This window comes from Corvus moneduloides, chromosome 3 (assembly GCF_009650955.1).
Source record: "Corvus moneduloides isolate bCorMon1 chromosome 3, bCorMon1.pri, whole genome shotgun sequence".
Classification (NCBI taxonomy): domain Eukaryota; kingdom Metazoa; phylum Chordata; class Aves; order Passeriformes; family Corvidae; genus Corvus; species Corvus moneduloides.
In genome coordinates, this window is record NC_045478.1 from 24,292,785 (window position 1) to 24,313,997 (window position 21,213).

A 21,213-nucleotide genomic window follows, 5' to 3' on the forward strand; every position below is an offset into this window, starting at 1 on the left:
TCAGGAAGGACCCTTCCACTGACTTATTACAATATATTCTAAGGTTTAATCTGCAGATAAGTGAAGCTTCTGCTTCTATTATTTACTGCACAGGACTGGGAAACCATTTAATTGCCACAGAGAGATAGATAAGCTGCTCCTAAAAAAGATGTCTAGCAACTTCATGCTACTTCAGACAAGCAACTGCCAGTGCAAAGCACATGGTAAAAACCCTCAGGTCTGAAAAGAGTCCAAAGGGCAATTCTACACAGCAGTAAAGTTCCTTACACATCATGAATGTAGACATCTATCATCAGGCACCATGAAAAGAAATGAGTTTTGAGATTTCTAGCTGGAACTGTGAAGGGAAAGAGTGTTTTCTTCTCAAATGTTTGGGAACTTTACTGAGAAAATTGTGCAAGTACAGTACAGAGCTGAGTGATCTGTGATCTGTACAAGTCCATATAGATCATACAGCAGCAGCATTAGGCAGTACTCAGAGGGTCACAAAACATTTGTATATGACACGTATGATAAAGTGTGAAGGTATTATTTTCCATTTTTCCAAAATCTAAGAAAAGTGAGACTATGTTCAAGGCAGGAGGATTAAACAGGAACAAGGAAGCACTCATGACACAAGTCAAAGTTCAGGGCATGATGAGTGAAAACAGCCACTGTTAAAATTCCTGTTGTGTGATAGGGGAGTGGTTATGCATGGCAGGGAGAATGCCTGTTTGTTATTCAGAAGCTGTACTAAATTGCTCCTTATTTAAAGTTGCAGTCTGTTACTTTTACCAGACAGCTGTGTTTTGCTTTTTCTGCCTGTCACTGTGTGTCAACAAAGAGATTTTGGTTTTATCTAAATGTCAATTTAACGTTAAAGGCCATTGACATGACAGCATAAAGCACTGGCATCTTTATACCACAGTGGCCAAGTCTTAGAGCAGTGAACAGGATTAGCTGTGGGAATACCTGCATCTAATCTTCTCTTCCCTACAGAAATTAGAGGCGTCTTAGGGAGAAAAGTTCTAATCAGATGGAGGGAAAAAGATCCCATGAATTATAAAACTTGCTATTATGAAAGAATAACAGACATTTTCTCAAGGGAAAAAAAACAGCTGTCACATGAGTCAGTTGTGGCTACAAGCATACACTTAAAATTTTACATGAAGATCACTACTGATGTCCTCTACTCATAGGGAATTAAAGTCATCAAGCTTATGCTGTCATTTCCTCAGCACTGAGATATAAATGTTCACAGTCATTTCCTCTGACAGAAGTACAGAGGTACTGGAAGTGGACACTTTACCTTATTCCTCTTAACACACTATAAGGAAATGGCTTTATATAAACTTGTTTTACACAAAGTAGACACGTTTCCTTCTTTCTTCCTCATTTTTCTTGTCCTCTGGTAGAGTCATATTCAGCTATTGCTCAAATTACTATGTCAATGACTCTTACTCCATATATACTTACTCTGCCAATTTCAGGCTAAAATATTCTCCATTTTTCTGAAGCAGATTCCTTAAATAAAATCATTGTAATTTTAGTTTTCACTGAAAATATTTCTTAGTTTCCCAAAACAGTTAACTTGAGAAAGAGTACAGATGTTTTCATGGTCTTTTCTAGTAAAAAATAACTCTACCTATCATGATAAATCCATTTCCTTGAAAGCATCTTGTAGCTACAGAACAAAGAATAACATAACTATAATTTCCAGCTTCCATTCAGTATTAGCTGAAACAATTTCCTCTATAGAAGATTTTATCTGAAATTTCATCAGATTTCATTTAAAGCTTGAATTCTTTATAGATTTCCTTTTAATATCTGCTTATATTCTGATTTCTACAATTTATATAAACATCTCGGTTTCTGAGTTTATTAAATTTGATTTTATTATGTCAGCAATGAAATTCTGAAAACAGATAAAATTTTCTTTATCCATTTCTCTGTTCTCATGGATCATTAGATTTTTCTTCTATTGTATTTTTAAATTTAACATAATCTTCAAAATTCACACTATCAAAAAGGATGGAAAGGTAGTTGCACACAAACAGAATAGCAAACTTTTACATTAGTCTCTTTAATAATACCCCGCAATGTTATTTCTTAATTTCAATAGCATTAATAGGAAAAAAAGTACCACAAAGAGCAAAAGTTAAGGGCAGTTGATGACGCCTTGTGGGTAGCAAGAACTCAGCAGCCAGATAGGAAGTAACCTGAATTAATTGCCTGATTTATTACACCATCAATTCTCCTATCTCTGTCTTATGATATTAATTTTTCAATTTCATTCACTCTAGCATATATTTCTCATTTCCTTCAGTGAGACCACATTCCAGCAACTTTTTGATTTTTTTTTTTTTTTAGTAATTTTAAAGTATCTGGCATTATAATTCAATCTGAAAAGTGAATAAATTATCTTCAGAGCAAACTTTCAGTTAATTCCACTGTAAGCTATAGCTTTACTAATCCAAAAAGATAATTATCATTTTGCATTTCATGTATTTAGCAAATGAAAAATGGACACATTTGTTTAGTAACTAAATTGTAACTGCACCAAAAAATTCCAAATCCATCAAATAATGAGTATAAATTTCTGGTATATCTAATCTCTAAGATATTACTAGGATGGGACTCTTTCAGAAAAAGAATGTGAGTCAGCACTGCAGCCAGCTTTCAAAGAGCACTGCAAAAGAATAAATCTTCTGCTTGTATTAATTTATGGATAGTGAAAAGACCCACACTGAATGGTTTGGAAATAACACTTATAGTTGAAGGGAATCACCTGGTCAGATGGTCACTATCTCAAAATTTATTATATTGAATTTAGCTTCCTGAAAACACATGTGAGAAGTAAAGAATTAGTCTTTATTTACAACTGGGGACTGTCTCATGTGAGAGAAAGTAGGAAGAAAAGTCATTACAGATAAGCTTTTCAACATGAATGTCTGCAAATTGATTACTTCTGATAAAATAAATTAGATACTTGGCAACCAAAATTTTTTTAAAAAGTAAAATATTATGCAGACATAAGTTTTGCCTCTCTACCCAGTATTAAAATTACTGTTAGAAGACTATGTCAAATTCTGTCTACACACTTCAGAAAATGTGAAAATACTTGGAAGAACAGAAAACAGAGATTCAAAACTAATCAAACAGTCAGGAAAAAAAGACTTAAGACATTAATTATTGTATCTTACTCAGAAAAATGTGGTGCAGGAGAGCAAATCTTCATAGAATTGCAAAATAAAGTGTAACAAAATCAAGTAACTGAATGTAGAAATTAGACAAAATTATATTTTTAAGTAAAATTACATTTGTAAACAGCAGGTGGAACTGATCACTGAAACAGGATTTGAAAGGAACTGTTTCAAGACCCTTGAAATCAGAGCCCTTAAAATAAGATTGTTTTTAAAACAGGTCTTTTGTTCCTTTTCTTTCAAAGGAAAAAATCTACAATTTCTCTAGGCAAATCAGAGTAGATTTCCCTAGTCAATCTTCAGTGGTAAGAAAAAAACATCTAAAGGTAGGATAACATTCAGATTTACTAGGCACAGCAGAAAGAAAGAAGAAAGAGTGAACGACTTCTAGTTATTCCACAGCTTGCTCCAAATCAAAGGGAAAACATCAGATATACTAAAATGAGCAATGATTCCATTTCTGTGCCACACTATGTTGTGGTGCTCTGCTCTGCAAGATTCAACAGCAACTCATAGAAAGTAATGTAAAAGATAATAAATTGAAAGTAAAGGGAACTTGGAGATTCCTCGAAACCTGGACAAAATATCTCTTTATGTGTGTTGGAAACAAACTAGTTATCCCCAGAGTTATTTCCCATAAAAAACTCATTGTTTTGCCAGCAAAATTAATTCAATTAATTGCATACAGTCTGTGGGACAAGGAAGTGCATTGTTTGTCAAAACTTGTTCACTCTGGTTTTCTTCCAGTATATAATCCACCCTGATCCTGACAATCAGTCAGGCCAGATTAAGAGTGCACACCCAGGTACACATTAGTTTTTTTATTCTCATTTGTACTGTTTTTCTATTTCCTTCTCTTTTCTATTTTCTTTTCTTTTCTTTTCTTTGCTTTTCTTTTCTTTTCTTTTCTTTTCTATTTTCTTTTCTTTTCTTTTTTTCTTTTTTCTTTTCTTTTCTTTTCCCCCTTCTTTTCTTTTCTTTTCCCCCTTCTTTTCTTTTCTTTTCCCCCTTCTTTTCTTTTCTTTTCTTTCTCTTTTCTTTTCTTTTCTCTTTTCTTTTCTTTTCTCTTTTCTTTTCTTTTCTTTTCTTTTCTTTTCTTTTCTTTTCTTTTCCTCTTTTCTTTTCTTTTCTTTTCTTTTCTTTTCTTTTCTTTTCTTTTCTTTTCTTTTCTTTTCTTTTCTTTTCTTTTCTTTTCTTTTCTTTCCTCTTTTCTTTTCTTTTCTTTTCTTTTCTTTTCTTTTCTTTCTTTTCTTTTCTTTTCTTTTCTTTTCTTTTCTTTCTTTTCTTTTCTTTTCTCTTCTCTTCTTTTCTTTTCTCTTCTTTTCTCTTCTTTTCCTTTCTTTTCTTGTCTGATTTGACTGAAGAGATCGAACTTTCCATTTTAAAATGGAAACAGTCTTTCTGTATGTTTTCTGCTACAATGTAACAACTAACATATTCAACCCACATATGTCACAACCCCACTACTAAGTCTTAAAAATAATCATGCATTCTTAGTTTAAAAACTTACAAATTTGCTTTCAGCAATGTTTTTAAATTACTAACACCTCTCCAGTCATGTAGACAAGTAAAGTTCAGTCTCTTAACCACAGTAGATTCTAGGAAATTACCTGCAACATTCCAAAAGAAATCACTACAGCTGAAAAATATGCATTTCCCCACAAAGCAATCAATCAGACCATATTTATGAGCTACTCACTTGTATAAGTCAGCTGAAATCCCTGGTCAGTATCAGATCCATTGGTATTAAACTCTATCCACATATGGTTAGATGTGCTATTAAGAATAACTCCCATCATGTCATTTTTGGTGAAGACTCCAAGAGAGCGTGAAGAACTGTCTTTTCCATCATACACCTTGAAGAAATAAGAGCATGAAATTGGACATCAAATCTAAATACTTGAAAGATTTTTGTTTATACAATAATTCCAAAATTAGCAATGTATTGCCAATAGTTTCTCCAAAACCTTAATATATGTATTTTGAGAGGTATATACCCCTTGGTTATACAGTTCAGTGAAATCTTAAGAATTCTGTCGCCCTTAAGGTGTTTTATACTCTTTTGCCTTTTCAGTTTTGTGACCTCATCTTGAAATAAATTAATATTTTTATGCAACTCTGTCTTCTGAGGTTTCATAAACTCAGATTGTTCTCAATTATTCACAAAAGCCAACAGAAGTTCTGAAATCACCATTGAAGGTAAACCCTTACAGCCTACTCTGTTCTCTCCTGTCTGGATACATCAACAGCAAAACTGAGATATTGAAGTCAATCTGTTACCTTTTATCCCAGGATCTAAGCTTGCAGCAATTTTGGTTTATTATAGATTTTAACAAAGATAAGTTTTCAAAAATGTATGTGGGTCTAGTTCCAAATTAATTGTAGAGATGTTCATATTTACCGAGTTATTTTACTGAAAACTTTCAACAATATATCAGCCTATCTGCTTTTTGAAATCCTAGAATTTTTAAGAATGCCCTTTTGACTGTTCACCAACACAGGACAAGTATAAACTCTTGCCTAGGCAGTAAAAAAATATTTTTTCTTATTGTAAAACCTTGAATGTAACAAAGTGTGAAAACAGCCTTCAGAGGTTTTGTTTTGTTAGTTGGTTTGTTTTCTCAAGATGAACTTTAAAAGTTAATTTCTTCTTTAAATTAATCTTCTGTACTTTCTCATGGAAAAATAAGCAATATAAAGTGTGTGAATATACACCACATATGAAACATCATGTCAAGGCTTATATAAAAGTAAGAAATTAATTTGAACAGCTGGTTTCTGATATGAAATGGAAGATAATTTGCCCATGTCCCATATGTCCTACAGTGACTAGAGACAACCAGTGCAAAAGCTACAATTACAGTAAATATTTCAAGCACTGGATCTTCATCTCTCCTCTTGCAGACCTTGTGGTACAGTGAGGATTCATGCTGATTCCAGACAGAAGCAGGAGTGACCCATTTAACAATCTAAATTGCTACATCTGAGTCACAGACAGTTCTTCCTATTTGAATGTCCAGTTAGATCTATTAACAAAATTTAGAAATGCTTCTTTTGAGATGAAAGACCACTGCAACATTTGTAGGTGAGAACCAACAATTAAAAGCAATTCTATTTCTGCTGTGGAGAAAATACCAGCGTGCCATTAATAGGTAAATGTCTTGAAAGTACCAATGTTCATCTCAAGTGCCATTAATAAAATAAAATAATAAAAACAACACGCCTAAAGACTTTTTAAAGACAAAAGCATATATTTACTTTAACAAACATACATAGATATAAATAATTACCTTCTCTAAAAGAAGCTTTTGAAAAATAATATGTTGTGATAGCCATTGATAGAACAATAGATTCAGCCTTTATTACTGATGCAAAGATTGTCTTATACCAAGGCGCACAGAAGAGAAGTCTCAGAAGATACAATCAGTTGTATTTAAGATTCATGCAAGCAGTAACACATCCTTAAGGTCTACCTCTTGGAAGAAATATGACTTTAAGCTATACTAAGAGTATCTGGAAAATTACTTGCAAGCTTCTAACCATTGTCTTGGGACAGAACTACATATCACTTTCATGGACTGATTATACTTATTTATTAGATCTGAAAATCTATTTTATAAAGTAAATCATTTGTTCCCCATAAGATTTATTTCCACAGATATATAAGACTTGATCTGGGAGATAACATTTGAAATGGAATGTTCCATTAATTGTCATTAATTAAAATGCCACCTATGTTTAAAAAGAGATTTCTATTCACCTTTAAAACAAAACAAACAAAAACACCCCCCCTCCCCCCAGCTAAAGACTACAGATACCTTGTTTCAACAGTGTTCTACCTCACTGACTCTTGGAGATACTCCTCCTACGTGAGGATTCACAAGTTAAATTATAGAATCACTTGAGATTAATCCAGACCCAAATGACAAGAGTGTTTTGTGAAATTAAAATTAGATAAGGAGATACTGTGAAAGCAGCTGTAAAAAAACAAAACCAAACAAAAAATAATAAAACAAAACAAAAAAAGGCTGTGACAATTTGTGGCGACACTTGTCCATCTATTGCTAACACTGCAGACATAAGTAAGTATATATCCACTCCAAAAAAATGAAACATTGTTAGCGGACAAATACAAACACTGAATCTCCCTTGTCTACACTGAAAAGCTGGTTGAACCATCTCAGGAAAGAAAACACTTTTTTAACAATGCTTGTCATGCTAATTAACGTGGGCCAAGGATCATTCGCAATAGACAGCTTGTGTGCAACCATTGTGTCATGTCATATGTGACTGATTCCAGAGGTACAGAATACATTTAATAAACTAGTCTAGGCTACTTATCATTACTGATCCATATTTAGTACATACATTTAACTTATTTAGGAGAACCCATTTGAAATATAATTCACATGCTGCAATTTTAATTTCCTCAGTCATGAAGAAAAAAGAAGGTCTATTTGGCAAAACAGATGAAAGACAATATTACATTCTGCTTTTCCTCTTGCCTCTAACAAATTCACTGTGACTGCATTATAAAGATTCTGGCACAAGCAGCCACTTTAAAGAATTATGAATCTTCAAGCAGCAGTTAAAACAGGCAGACCAAGAAGATGAAATGTTAGTGAGTGAGAAAGGATAAGCTCTAAACCAGAGATAATCCAAGTATTCACTTCTGTCATATGTCCTTTCAAAATGGTGAGACTGTTTCTATTACTTTAATTCAAATTTCTATCCCACTAATTCAAGTTCAAATTTTGTCACAGCTATAGAATTCTTTGCCCGCAAATTACAGACATTGACCTGCATGCATTCTCCTTAAAAACAAGTTTTGACCCTTCCTCCTGCACTAGTCTTATTGATGCCAGAAATACTCTTGCAAATTATATGCCATTCCATCCATACACACTACAATCTCAATATCCAGCCTCAATATTCCCACTTGAATACTGAGCTGAATATATATAGCTGTAGATTATATTTTCAAAGGAACTAAATAGTGAGAGAGTAGGAGTCAAGTCACTACAACTCGATTGTCTAAATGGTATTTATTGTCAGTACATCCCTGGAACACACTTAATGTAGGCTTACTAACACCCTCACAAATCTTCTCTGAGAAAGCATTAGAGCAGGAACTGCATAGGCCAGAAACTGTTTCTGAGAGACTGTTCCAGTGACCCACCTTATTGTGCAAGATGCGAAAGTTTAACATTACAGGTGTAGTCAAACTGCAGAAGCTGGTCTTGGGGGCAGCGGGGAATGATTACAGCATTGTTTGGAGCTGTGTTTATGATGAATTTAGCTAGAGCATTACGGGATGCCTCGTTTCCCCTATTTTTGAGGAATTGAAAGTGTTTGTTTTACTTGCTGGGGTTAAAATACGCAGACAAAAGAAAAGGATAGTGCTACAGTTATTCATGAGGCCAATGCTCCAATAACAGTGCTAATGTATCTGCACCTGCTGTGGGAATGTATAACACTCACCTGAATGAGAAGGAAATGCTGGCTAGAGTTTCTTAAAGTTTCTTGAAGCTTCTTATTCTGACAATAAAAAGAAATTACTTGCAACTAAACTTACTAAATTTCCTTAACTGCAGAGGTTTTGTGGCGTAAAATCATCCCAAAGGGACATTCTTTTAAAATATTCCTTTGGTGGCTAGTGAGGCAAGGCCTGTATAGTTTGCTGACATTGGTAACATTCCAAAATTTTTTCACTACATCCTCATGGTGTTCATAGTGATCTTACCTCGAACAGTAACATCATATGCTTTGTGTGACACTCCTGGTGGCTTGATCTTGGGACTATTACATTATTATTACAAGGTTTTATTGACCCTCTTTATCACGCACTACTGAGCAACATATTTTTCCCTTTCTTACATACATTTCCCCCAAGCTGCTGTTGCCCCGGCCGTGGGCTCAGCCGTGCCCTGCAGTGGGTGGTTGGATCCGGCTGAAACCCGCTCTGTCTGGCTGGAACCGGCTGTGTCCAGCTGGAACCGGCTGTGTCTGGCTGGAACCGGCTGTGTCTGGCTGGAACCGGCTGTGTCCAGCTGGGGCAGCCCTGGCCTCCCCTCACAGAGCCCCCACAGCCCCCACTGCTGCAGGGCCTGGGCACCCACACCCAATGCAACGTTACATACATACAGATTTTTCTTTTAAAACATGTAGATACAAAAATGCTGCTAGCAAGGATTTTCTTGCTATTTTCTAAGTCCATGAGAGACTTTTCTCTCTCACAGAAGAGGTCGCAGGGCATGTAAGCAACCGAGCCACCTGCAACCTTGAAAAGTCTTGTTTATGGTATAGTAGAAAAATATTTTGACAATGGATGTTTTAGGATTTCTAGCCAATCACCCCCAAGGGGTGGCTGATCCTTTGTCCAATTAGACTATGAAGAAAAAAGTCTAAAAAAGAGTTTGTAAAATAATTAAATAAATCAATCTTGCTGCACAATTCCTGCCTGCTGGATCTTCTACTCCTCCTCCTCCCTATGGCTGCGGGACACGGTGATATACCCTAGGGCCCAGGCCTGCGGTAATAAAAACAGAGTAAGATACTGAGCTGGGAAAATGCCCTATATTTCAGTGCAAGGTTTATAAATATTCTTAAGCTTAGTGCATTCCTTGCAAGCTGTCAGCAAGGCAGTCTTGCAGCTTTCTTCTGTGCAGGCACAAGATAGAAGGCTGGTGTTCATAACAGAATTTGCTCATATTTTGGGTGCAGATAGGAAAGAAAGCAAGCTTCAAAGTCCATAGTCCTGCCAAAGTGCTGATTCCAATGAAAATATGTAAAAGGACATCCTGGCATGGGAATAGAGAGGAAATAGACTTTATTTTAATAAATGCAGGTTATAGAGAGACCTTAATTGGTAGAAGAGAGCTTAATTGTATAAATGGAAGTTGTGCTGTGCCAGCTGACTCAAAACAGAGAACAGACCTTGCAGTTCAGACATCACCAAAACTTTGCCTTTGCTTCCTCTGGATCCTCTGAAATATTGTGCTGAAAGATCTATGAAAGAAGAAAGTATCTAACAGATTGCTCAGAACAACTTTGTCTCTGGCAAATCTTTCTTATATCTCCAGGGAATATCACTAAGTAACTGGATATTACTCCTGAGATGTTCTGAAGGATAACTGAGTTTCTTGAATGTTTCTTTAGGGATTTCTAAGGGATATTTTGTTGTTGATTTTTAGGTACTTTATTAAATTATTTATAAACCAGATATCTGCACTGCAAAGCTTCTGGGAGACTTATGTACCACATTCAAGCAACTCAGTGGGCAATTAAGTTCTTTCTTCTCTTCTGCATCTGTTCAGAGCAAAAATACTTTTGGGGATCTGCACTGTCAGACCATGGATAATGGGACCGAAGGACAATACAGACCACGTACTTTGCCCACCTACTCAATTGCCTTTGATCTAAAAGCCAAACCAAGGTCTTATAGTGTTTTATACGGTGGTATAAACATGGTGGCATTTATTATCAATGATTTTGTGGGTAAAGATGGAGAAAATGCTGTTCTTTTGATTGTAATTCTCTAATCTATAAACTAAACTATAAGTTTTGCTTATTTCATGGTCAAATGCAGACTGTACTTGTTGAAAAGAACAGATATAATAACAAAGATATAAATGTCTATATTTAAATGAAGGCTTTTTCTTTCCTCCCCACATTCATCATATTTCTAAATGCCTTGTTCTTTGTAGGAATTGAATTGTCACAATTACATAAGGAAGCTCTTAGATGACAAAATGGATAAAAATATAACCACCAATATTTGATCCATAACAACTATGTCTTTAAACTCATTGCGGGAAGCACTCAGTGCAAATTAAAAAAATCAAGTTTGAAATGCAGACAGCAATTTCTAACATGTTAAATGGGTTGCTGGGAAATATCCAGAAAGGAAGTTGCTAACTGAATTCTGAATACTTTGTGATTTTAAGTATTAATTAACAGAAAATTTGGAGGCATAAATTTGAAAGACCAATTTAATGTATGGTCAACACTGCAGATGAGTATCATGATTTTCAGTACATACAAGAATGCAACAGCCAGTATTAGGAAAAGACAACTTATCACCATGCTGTAGAAAAGTGCATGCTCAAAATCTCTATATATTTAGGCTGTGTTTCAAAGGCTACCTGCAACATAAAATAATGAAAGACATCCTCTATAAATACAGTTTTAGCCAATATTGCAATGTTAGTTTCTGTTTAGGGAAAAAACCAAAAATCCCTGTGCTACGCTTACAAATATTGTGCAAAGAGAAAAAATACTAGGTATTCAAAATCCAAGTTCAAATTTTAGGATTCCTTTTAAGATATAAACTACTTTAAACAGTCTAACACTTCTAGAAATATAATTGAACTCGCAATGTCTTCTTTAGTTTCTTTGCATCGAGTACAAATAATTGAATCTAGTATAAAGGCAGTGATGCTATCCACCTAGAATTCATTAATTTTGCATCAGAATGTGGAAGGAAAATAAAGATAATTGGCATTAAAAACAGATTTATTCATGCAATGTGAATGTTTAGCATAGAAAGTGAAATTATTTCTCTTATTACCTTAACAATATCTCCCTCATGCAGCTGAAAGCTCCTGGCTCTAAGATGGATCCCTTTTCCAGCCTCAGTTTCAATTTTATAGATACATTCATGGTTGTTGTCATAATTAGATGGAAAATTTGGAGACAACAATGTTCCTTCATTTCCAGAGACAGTTGCTCCGCATTCAGCTAAAGAAAATAAACACATTAAAACAAAAGTGAATTATCCAATTCAAGAAAATATGGGTTATTAGCAATAATATTTAGATTCTATGCAATCTCTAACAGGCTATCTAGGAAAAGTATATTTCTATTAGATTTCATCTGTAGGAACAACTCCTAGAAACCCTATCAAAGTTGCCATCTCCTGCATTTCACTGTCTCTGTTTATTACGTGCTCTTATGTGCTTTTACCTCCAACTTATTCCCTGGTCCTCCCGTCAGACTAACCAATAATGCAGGTTAGCCTGGATACCATAAAAATAGAATGTTTTATTGAAATATAGTTGTTGTGGTAACATTTCAAATAAACACACTATTGATTTTCCTTCTGTATTCAGCTTTATAAATAAGTATTTTAAAAAGCAGTCAATAAGCTGCAGAAAAAAAAAATTCTGGTACTAAATCAAGAGCATTCAAACATGTTTTTCTCTACCTGGAATAAAATGAAAAAATAAAAAAGAAACCAACATTTATTGACATCAGTCAGAGCCAAGGAGACAGATCTTTTCCTTTCTGGGTAAAAAGCAGGTGAGTCTTTTTCACAGCCATCTGTAGTAAGCACCTATTGACACTTTCATTAGACATTACTTGTTGTAGCTCCCGAGTAAAGAATATAATAAAGAGTAGGAGGAGTGTTATGTTCCAGACCATGGACTCAGTTTGATTTCTGAATAAAGACTAATAAAATTATTCCAAATATGCAACGTAAATTCCATCACACAAATGAAAACATCCAAACAGAAAGCAAATAATATTGGTGTACTTTTCAAACAGATATATAAACCACTTAAAAATTACCTAAAAACACCTTATAAGAGCCCACAGTAACATTAACATACCAACCATTAATCTTCAGCTTTTTTTCAGGTGCATGAGATTGATATTTATATCTAATTTTTCAGTCTAGGGATAAAATATACTGTGGTTTTTTTGACCCAAACATCATTAGATGTTTTGACCTCATTCAGAGTTTCATAAAAATGTAACAGTTAAAATAATAACAAATTAAAAGATAGTAATTATAAATCAACATATACACCCTATCAAAGAACTGATAGGTTTAGAAAAAAAATCTGTGTTTTTTCTAAAAATGTTTAATAGATTTTCGTGGTTCTTAGGACATTAAAACATCTATTTGAGGAAGTGGGAAGGGTATTCAGTTTTAGGTATAACTCAATATAGTTTAACAAGTATATGTGTAAAGAATAATTTTTAAAATATAGTATAAAGATAGTTCAGCAAATAGAAAAGAATTGATTTCAACATATTTAAGAAGAAATGTATGTTTTATACTTGCAAATAAGCAGTCTAAACATTTTGTATTTACTTTTCTGAGAACTTCACAGATATCAAATTTATGTGCCTCTTGCCTTGAAAAGTATAAAACAAGTGTATTTTTTACTTCCTCCTTACAATAAAACCGAAGAAAAAAGGGAGTAAGAAGGAGAAGGAGAGGGAAGCAGGGATGGATGGAGGGAAGGGGGCAGGAGAGATGTAAGAATGAAAAGGGGAAGAAAGGAAAGGGGAATGAGGCAGTTACAATCTTACACAGATCCTTATTTCTACTCTTCATTTGGGATCTCCTTAGGCAAAATAGAAAGGAAATAACCAATAAACTGGATTTTTGATCTAGCACGTTAAGTTATAGTTCATTTGCTATTTTAAAGTAGAGCTTTATAATCTTCCCTTCCTTAGCTTAGGTTTTGAGCTACATTATATTTAACAGGCAGAAGGGTGCTGGGGAATAAGAACCCCTGCCACCAAACTTCAGACAGATGAACTCTTTCTTTGTTGGGGAATGTAGGATGCATAAGGTATTCCTAACATGTTTAAAGTCACCTTACATTGTCTAAATGTTTCAAAGAACTGTAGTAGACTGAGAAACTAGATTTTTATTTTGATACTTTTTGGTAAAGCATGTCAAGTATGTGATACCTATTACATATGGCTACATATACAGGTCTCTCTGTACCTATCAGTGTGTACATATACCATATGTAGCTATTTGTGTCTTGGATTTTAGGAAGAAGGTGGAACTGATTAAATTTATAAAATGTAATTCACAGCAATGCCAATATAATTGCCACATTAATGTAAAACATTTACAACACCAGTACTCTACACAAGCCATCTGCAAACAAGTGTTTGCCCAGGTAAAGACGCATACAAAAAAAAAATGGTGCCTTAGGCTGCATCATTATCTTATTATCTACCTCTTTTAAAGAACTAGAAATACACAAGTACAATGCTGAAGAAGAGAAAAAAATATGGAAGCAAAGGGCTTTTTCTTACTTAATGTTCATGCAATATTCTACATTTTGTTTCAGTGAGTGAATGTAAACCACTAAGACATATGCAGTAATAGAGGAAGTGTACAACGAGCTTTCCAAAATCTAGAACTGGCCACATCTCTTGATCCAAGAAGTCTGTGTTCCAAGGTTCAAAGCCATGGTAATTTAAATCTGTGAATAAAAGTACTGACATATAAGATCAGGGATAATAAGAGTTGCAAACTAAAGTTAAAATATTACTACCCTTCTAAAGTATACTACTTTCTGCAAGAAGCAGATGTGTTCTAACAAGAGCAATTATTTACTAAACTTCAATTACATGGCAAAATTCTGTGAACTCAAGTTGGCACTCACATACCTCCAACCCATGTTACAAAACCATATTCTGTTTTCAGTGAACGTTACCCCTTTTCAAATCCCTGGCAAATATCTGACAGCTATGCAGTTTCATCAGGCCCCATCATTCCCTTCATTATCATGACAAAGGCTTGTTCATGTCATCTGGCCAGTCAAGTTTCCTACCTCGGCTTGTGTCAGTCAGTAAATCGCCAATACAGATCCCAGAAAGAGGCTTCCAAAGGAAATTAAGCCCTTCTTTGTAACTTCCCTTCCTCAGTTTATACAAAACATGTCACAGCTCAGGTTAAGGTTTTCTAGCTGTATTTTGGTGATGTTAGGATATCAAGTCAAGGACATGTTTAATTAGCTCCCCCAATGTCTTGACCTGGAGATTTAGGTGACTTTTTTTCAAAGAAATGTTGTCCCCATCCATAGAAAAATTCCTTTCTCTCCACACTGTTGGAGTTTTTTAGTGTGCTAATGAGTGAAATCTCCGCCATTTGTGACCAATGGCCAGATACACAGACCTTATGTCCTAAGGACTTCAACTGAGTATTTTTCTAACTCTTCCTGCACACTGAAGTCCAGAACTGCATGACCACGCTTCCCGTAGTTATGAACTAGAAACTCAAAAGAGCAGCCATGAAATGCAATACTGAGTCTAGTCTTGGCAGCAGGAATATGCAAAGGCATCTCTCCCCTTCAAGGCCCTAATATTATACTGAGTGGTATGGGAAAAGCCATGGTTTTTCTTTAAAAATATTTACACTAGCTGATACTGCTGCTACTTTTTAATATAGTAATTAACACAAGAAGCCAGGATGTGTGACACCTAAATGCAATTCACTTTGCTTGTGGGAATTTGAACATGCATCTCCTATGACTTCTGCCTTACACAGAGAGATTAGAAAATCAGTCACAAAGTGAAAAAATGTTGACTAACCTCTTTAGCACAGTGGGTAGGGCATTATATAAGGGAAAAGGAATACTTCTTCGAAGAAACTCGTACATTAAACAGTTGAGAAATAAAATTCTGAAATAACTCATGAATCAACATTCACTGTTACCATGTGAGCACCAAACTACTACACTGGAAAAATATATTCATGTTCACTTCCATTTTCTTCACCTGCAATTAATCTTTAATTCTTTATGCAAAATGAAACAAGAGCCTTTGGCCATATTGGCACGATGATTCTGCTAGCAAGCATCAGATAAAATTTAAAATTCTTTTCCAGAAGCAAAAAGAAATGAAGACACATCTCATATTCTTGATGAGAGATCAAGGCATGGCAGTTTTGTGTAAAGAACAGATATGGCTTGTCCACTTATGTTAACTGAAAAGTAAAACACTGTCAGTCTTGAAAGCACATGGGTTGTAAGAACAACTACTGATTTTAGTATCTCAAGCAGAAAAATACTATCGTATTATCTTGAAAGAGCTCTCTAGTTCTTGACTACAGAGGCCACTTCCTTGCTTCAATGCCTTCCAGATACCTTCTCAGTTCCAGAGACCTGCTCTCATCTTGACAGCATAAACTGCCTCCCCAACCCAGAGAGATGAAAGAGAAAATATTTCTCACTCCCCCACATGAGAAAAACATCTAATATTTTGGGATAAGAAAACAAAGAATGCTTAGTAACAAGAGAACAAAGACCACTTGGTTAAGAAGATCAAGGACTATTCAGTCAAGGCAGGAGAGATGTAACAAAATTTCTAAAATGTAACAGGTAGCAGAACCACAGTAGCTCACAGAAAAAATTGTTATACAAGCACTTGTTTTAAGGAAAAAAAGCTGATGTGAATATTAGGAATGTGATCACTTACATTACTGGTTAGCAGGCACATGACAGTTATACTATTGGCTATTCAGGTGCGTGTCATTCTAATCTGATAGTGAAAATATTATAAAACCTATATACACTTTTAATAAATGTTTCTGCATGTTTCATACATCACATTGTATCTGATTGTAATTTCATTTATTAACTATAAGTCACTAAATATTACCCATATGCACGCTTTCTTCGATAAAATCAACTATATCTGTATTAGTATCTACAAGTCTTAAGTTATGCAAACATTGACAGGCATGGAATTTGCCAGGAGAAATAATCTTTACCGATCTTAAAGTAATTACTGTTGATATTCTGTCTCCATATTTTGATCCACAACCTTGTGTTGGAAATATCAGGGTGAATTTAGGTGAGCAGGTAAATTATAACATACCCATCGAACATGCTCTATGTAAAGAGCATTTTCAGGACTAGCTCCTCCAGCTGTAGACTTTAAAGAAAATTAATATATTTCAAAATGCTCTCTGTGTGGTTATGTGATATGCTTAGATTAGTATAATGTAAGTATGACTTAAGGACTTTAAATCTGCATATGATATAATACCTAAAAATTGCTATAAAAAATGTAGCACGAAATACATATTATGATGTAATAGAGATCCCTTCTCTATGTTGCATATCTCCCTTTCCTTTGTTTCTTTATCAATCTATTTTGCTTTTCAAGATACAAAATACCTTGATTCAAAGTTCTAGGTTTTTTACTATCAATATGGTCAGTGACACCTAAACCCGCTCTGTAGATTAAGCAATTAAGAACCAGTTCTAACTTCATTTATTTCAACTTATCAATGTATTTAAAATATATTCTATTACCAAGAAAAAAACGTGTAATCCAAGATATTTTTCAGCAGAGAATATGTAAAACCTATGCTAAGAGAAAAAAAAAAAAAAATTGAAAAAAACCCCCCCAAAAAACAGTGAGCCAGAAAACCATGAAAGCAAAAGAAAAAAAAAGGATAGTTCATTAGGGGTCATAAGAAATGACAAAAAGCTTCCATTTTCAAGGGTAGGAGGGACTTCTTTTTCTTCTGTGAAGGATATAGGGGAGTTGTTTCAGCTTGTACACAATTGTTTTGAGTCTGAGGGAGAAAGAGAGAAGGAAGGAAGAAAGGAGGCAGGCAAGCACATTCTTGGAGAAATTACATGAAATAGCACCTACTGTGTTCTAACAAGATCTATAAAATTAAGAGGTTGTTTTCATATTAAAACACATTAAATCACTTGTTACATAGCTTAAACTAGCACAATTAAACAATTTTTTTTCTGTTAGTATCAGCTGCTTACAAAGATCCAATTTAGATTCTTCACTTCCCAAATCTGCCAAACTATGGAAGTCGGCCAAAACACAGCATTCAAAAGACAAGGTCCTTCAACACATCTCCTTTATAAAGAAAAAAATCTACATGGTACTGCCTCTGTGTTTCAAAAGTTGGAAAGCAGACAAAAGCAGATTAATCTAGTTCTCTATTATAACTTTTGTTTAAAAGCACTTGTGTGCTTTTTAAAGTTAGTTTTATTTATTTATTACAAAATCAAAAGTATCCACCTTAGAATTCAAAAGGTATACTCATATTGACTGTATGTCACCTGTTTTCACACATAAAATATTTTAAAAGAGGACCTAATTTCACTACAGTTAATTAATTTTGCTACAGTTTCCAAGTTGTCTGTTATAACCTTGGTAAGAACTGCAGCAGACTGAAAAAAGCTGCTTTATCAAACTGTTCTTTTATTCTGTTTCAGTGAGAGTAATCTGTCTGGAGATACTTGACCCCATTCTTTTTTCTTTTGCTTAATAAAGTCACTTAAATTCTATCTAAATAAGTACCTTTTTTCTTTCTTTCATTGTCTCACTTGAAATTGGATAAAAGGAAACTGCAGAGGGTAGATCTTTTGAATATCAACAAACAGTTACTGAATACAAATACAAACTCTATAAAACAAACAAAATTCAGGGATTTTTGAATTGCTTTGAAATACAGTTCATGTAAAATGTAACAATAACTTTGTTTAATGGAAAAGTTTACTTTATTATTTTTTCTTCCATACATCTCGCTAAAAGGTTTGACAGGATTTTAAGCAGATCTCCAAAGCAGAGATCAAATAAAAGTAGTATGTTGTCAGTTTAAAGGCTTCTCTGCTGCAAAGCACTCTACTGAGTGCAGAATACCCTTGTCGTATTTATAAAATTGTGCAGCAGTTCATAAAGTATGAGAAGAAACTGAGCTCAGATATTCTTTATGTTTTGTTGGACAATATTGTTATCCAGTAGGATGGCTATGCAACATTAATACAAGAGCAAAGGGGATCACAGATGAAGCATAATTTGCTCTGTCTTCTCATAATAGCAAAGACTTAGGGTTCCCCCACAGTCAATGAGGGATCTCTAAAGCTGAGCATATGACTTCTGCAGGGACGACACAATACATGACTGGATTCAAGCATGGATTCATGTACAAACTCTAATACAGGAAGCTTCCAGTTAACAGGAATGCTGCATCAAACTGAGGTTCATGTGGAGTTTCCACAGCAACTGTCTGCGTGGTGTCTTGAGTCTGTATTGCCAGCAGTCCTTCATCTCCAATTCTGCAGCCTGCCCTCCACCTGAGGGTGCACCTGTAACCTTTCATCTACACGCTGCCAGGTGGCTGCAGCATTACCTTCACTTTGGCTTCACAAATGGTATTGTGCTCACCTGGCACTACTGAATTCAGAAACAGCGTTATGCTGGGTTTCTCCTAAAAAGTGATTGCCATTGATTTTTAAATCACACTGTTCTCATCCCACTTCTCACTCTTTTGCTCTGTAGTTTTAGCCTGTAAATCTACACTAAGATCACATCACTCTGGATCTGGAAGTATTTAGCCTGTAACTTCATACTGGAATAGAATATTGTAGATAACAAGCAGTTTATAGTTATTCTAATGCACAATAAGTATTACACAATAAAATACATGCACAAATATATCACGTTAAATACTATTTAGTCTGCAGTCTGTTCCATTTGGTGTAAACAGCATCATAAACTACTAATGAGGATCTTGAGAAGGTCTGCATGAAAAATATAACTGTACCAGGGAGAAAGCAAGAAGTTGTTGGCTTTTTTTCTCATTACTATTATCATCATTATTGTCACCACTACCTTTAGCAGGGAGAATTTTTTGTCTGAGGATTCTTTCCTTCCTCTTACCAGTTGGTGCCTGAGGATTGGCATTCCCTGTTTTTTTTCCCTCTCTCTTTTCTACTCTTTGTTTGCTTCTCTAACATAGATTTCAAGTAAAGTTAGGTCATCAGCTGTGGACTGCACTACTAAAGCATGTTCATGTCAGCCTCTCTTAATATTCTTTAAGTAACACCCATATGATGGCGGTGAGGTTAGAATCCCTCACTGAAAACCCTACTGAAATGCTGTGGTGAAAACAAACCTCTTATTCTGTATTTTTTGTACCATTTGAATGCACAGAATAATGGAGCAGGAAAGGAAGGCCTAAACAGGAGGCAAAACATTTTCTGTGGTTTGCTTAATTAGTTCTCAATCCATATGCCACTGACATAAGGCACTACTCACATTCTCAAAACAAATCCTATGATGTTAATTGGCCTCAGGGGATTATTGGCACAAACCAAGGTAAGGACATTTTTTCGTATTTATATTCTTTTGAGATTTTTATCTACTCTTTCTAGTATCATCTGATAATAAGCTTTGGACATTATTTGTCTTAGAAAGAAACAACTCTTATCAGACATAACCTTAAACCATAGAAAGAAGGCAAAAGGGTGACTTGAGGCAATCTTTATTCCTTCTAACTATAGGTGACTAATATTTCACACCAGGCCTCAGATAAAAGTGATTAAGGTCTTATAAAAATCACTCCTTCTCACTCAGAAAATAAAATCAAAGTGGCCATTGTGTACCAACTGAAATCTGTAGTGATTCCCGAATATTAAAGTTTCAGTTTTCAGATAGAGACAACTCAAACCTAACACTAACCTAAACACTAACTCAAACAAATCTTCAGTATTAAGTCAAAAACCTGAAACTAAAAGAAGGGGTTAAATAACACAACCTTTTGATTGTATTTATAAAAATGCAATGTTGTAAGATAAAGAAACAGAAATTATCAAAAACTTATCAAATAACTTTATTAAATACATTGTATAAAACAATGTATAGAAAACAGCCTTAACAATAGACTTAACTTTAGTAGACTTAACAATTTAAATGTGACAGCTTTTAAATAAAGAATACCGAAATACAGTGGATCCGGAATGCATGAACATCCTTATTTCTGTCTGAATATTCAGAGACACAACTACTGATGTTATATAAGATTTGTTGCTCATGAACAGCTCTTAAATGAGAGCTCTCTCTGCCTAAACACCAGCTATAAATGAACAGTGATTTTGACTTCTTAAAGGTGAATTCAAATCCAAATTTTATGCTACATACTTTAAAGAAAAAAATGAATGCCAGATCTCAAGGGTCTCACAGAATCTCCAATGCTATTCAGGCTAACAGCGTTCCCACTTACGTTTCAATCTCACTGGAAATTAACTCAGTGCTACAACATGACAGAGTATATTAATTACAATTGATGACTTTGCAATGAATACTAACTAAACTATTAAAAAGAAACAGCTTATTAAATGGTGTCAGCAATTTATTGTAACACACTACCAATTAGTCAAGTAGTATTTAATATAACAACTAAATATGATAAATTAATTTGATATTAATTTGAATACCAGTGAGCAATACCTTGGTGAAGATT

General features: G+C 34.5%; 1 protein-coding gene across 2 annotated transcripts in view; it reads right to left on the reverse strand.

The window, feature by feature from the left end:
• CSMD1 (CUB and Sushi multiple domains 1) overlaps positions 1-21,213 on the reverse strand; it is a 1,116,713-nt gene that overhangs the window by 205,282 nt on the left and 890,218 nt on the right. For both annotated transcript variants that reach the window (XM_032104597.1, XM_032104596.1), the window contains exons 22-23: positions 11,752-11,921; positions 4,882-5,038 (exon numbers count right to left, since the gene is read on the reverse strand). In XM_032104597.1, coding sequence (XP_031960488.1) covers positions 4,882-5,038; positions 11,752-11,921 — 327 coding nt within the window. The remainder of the gene's footprint in view (positions 1-4,881; positions 5,039-11,751; positions 11,922-21,213) is intronic.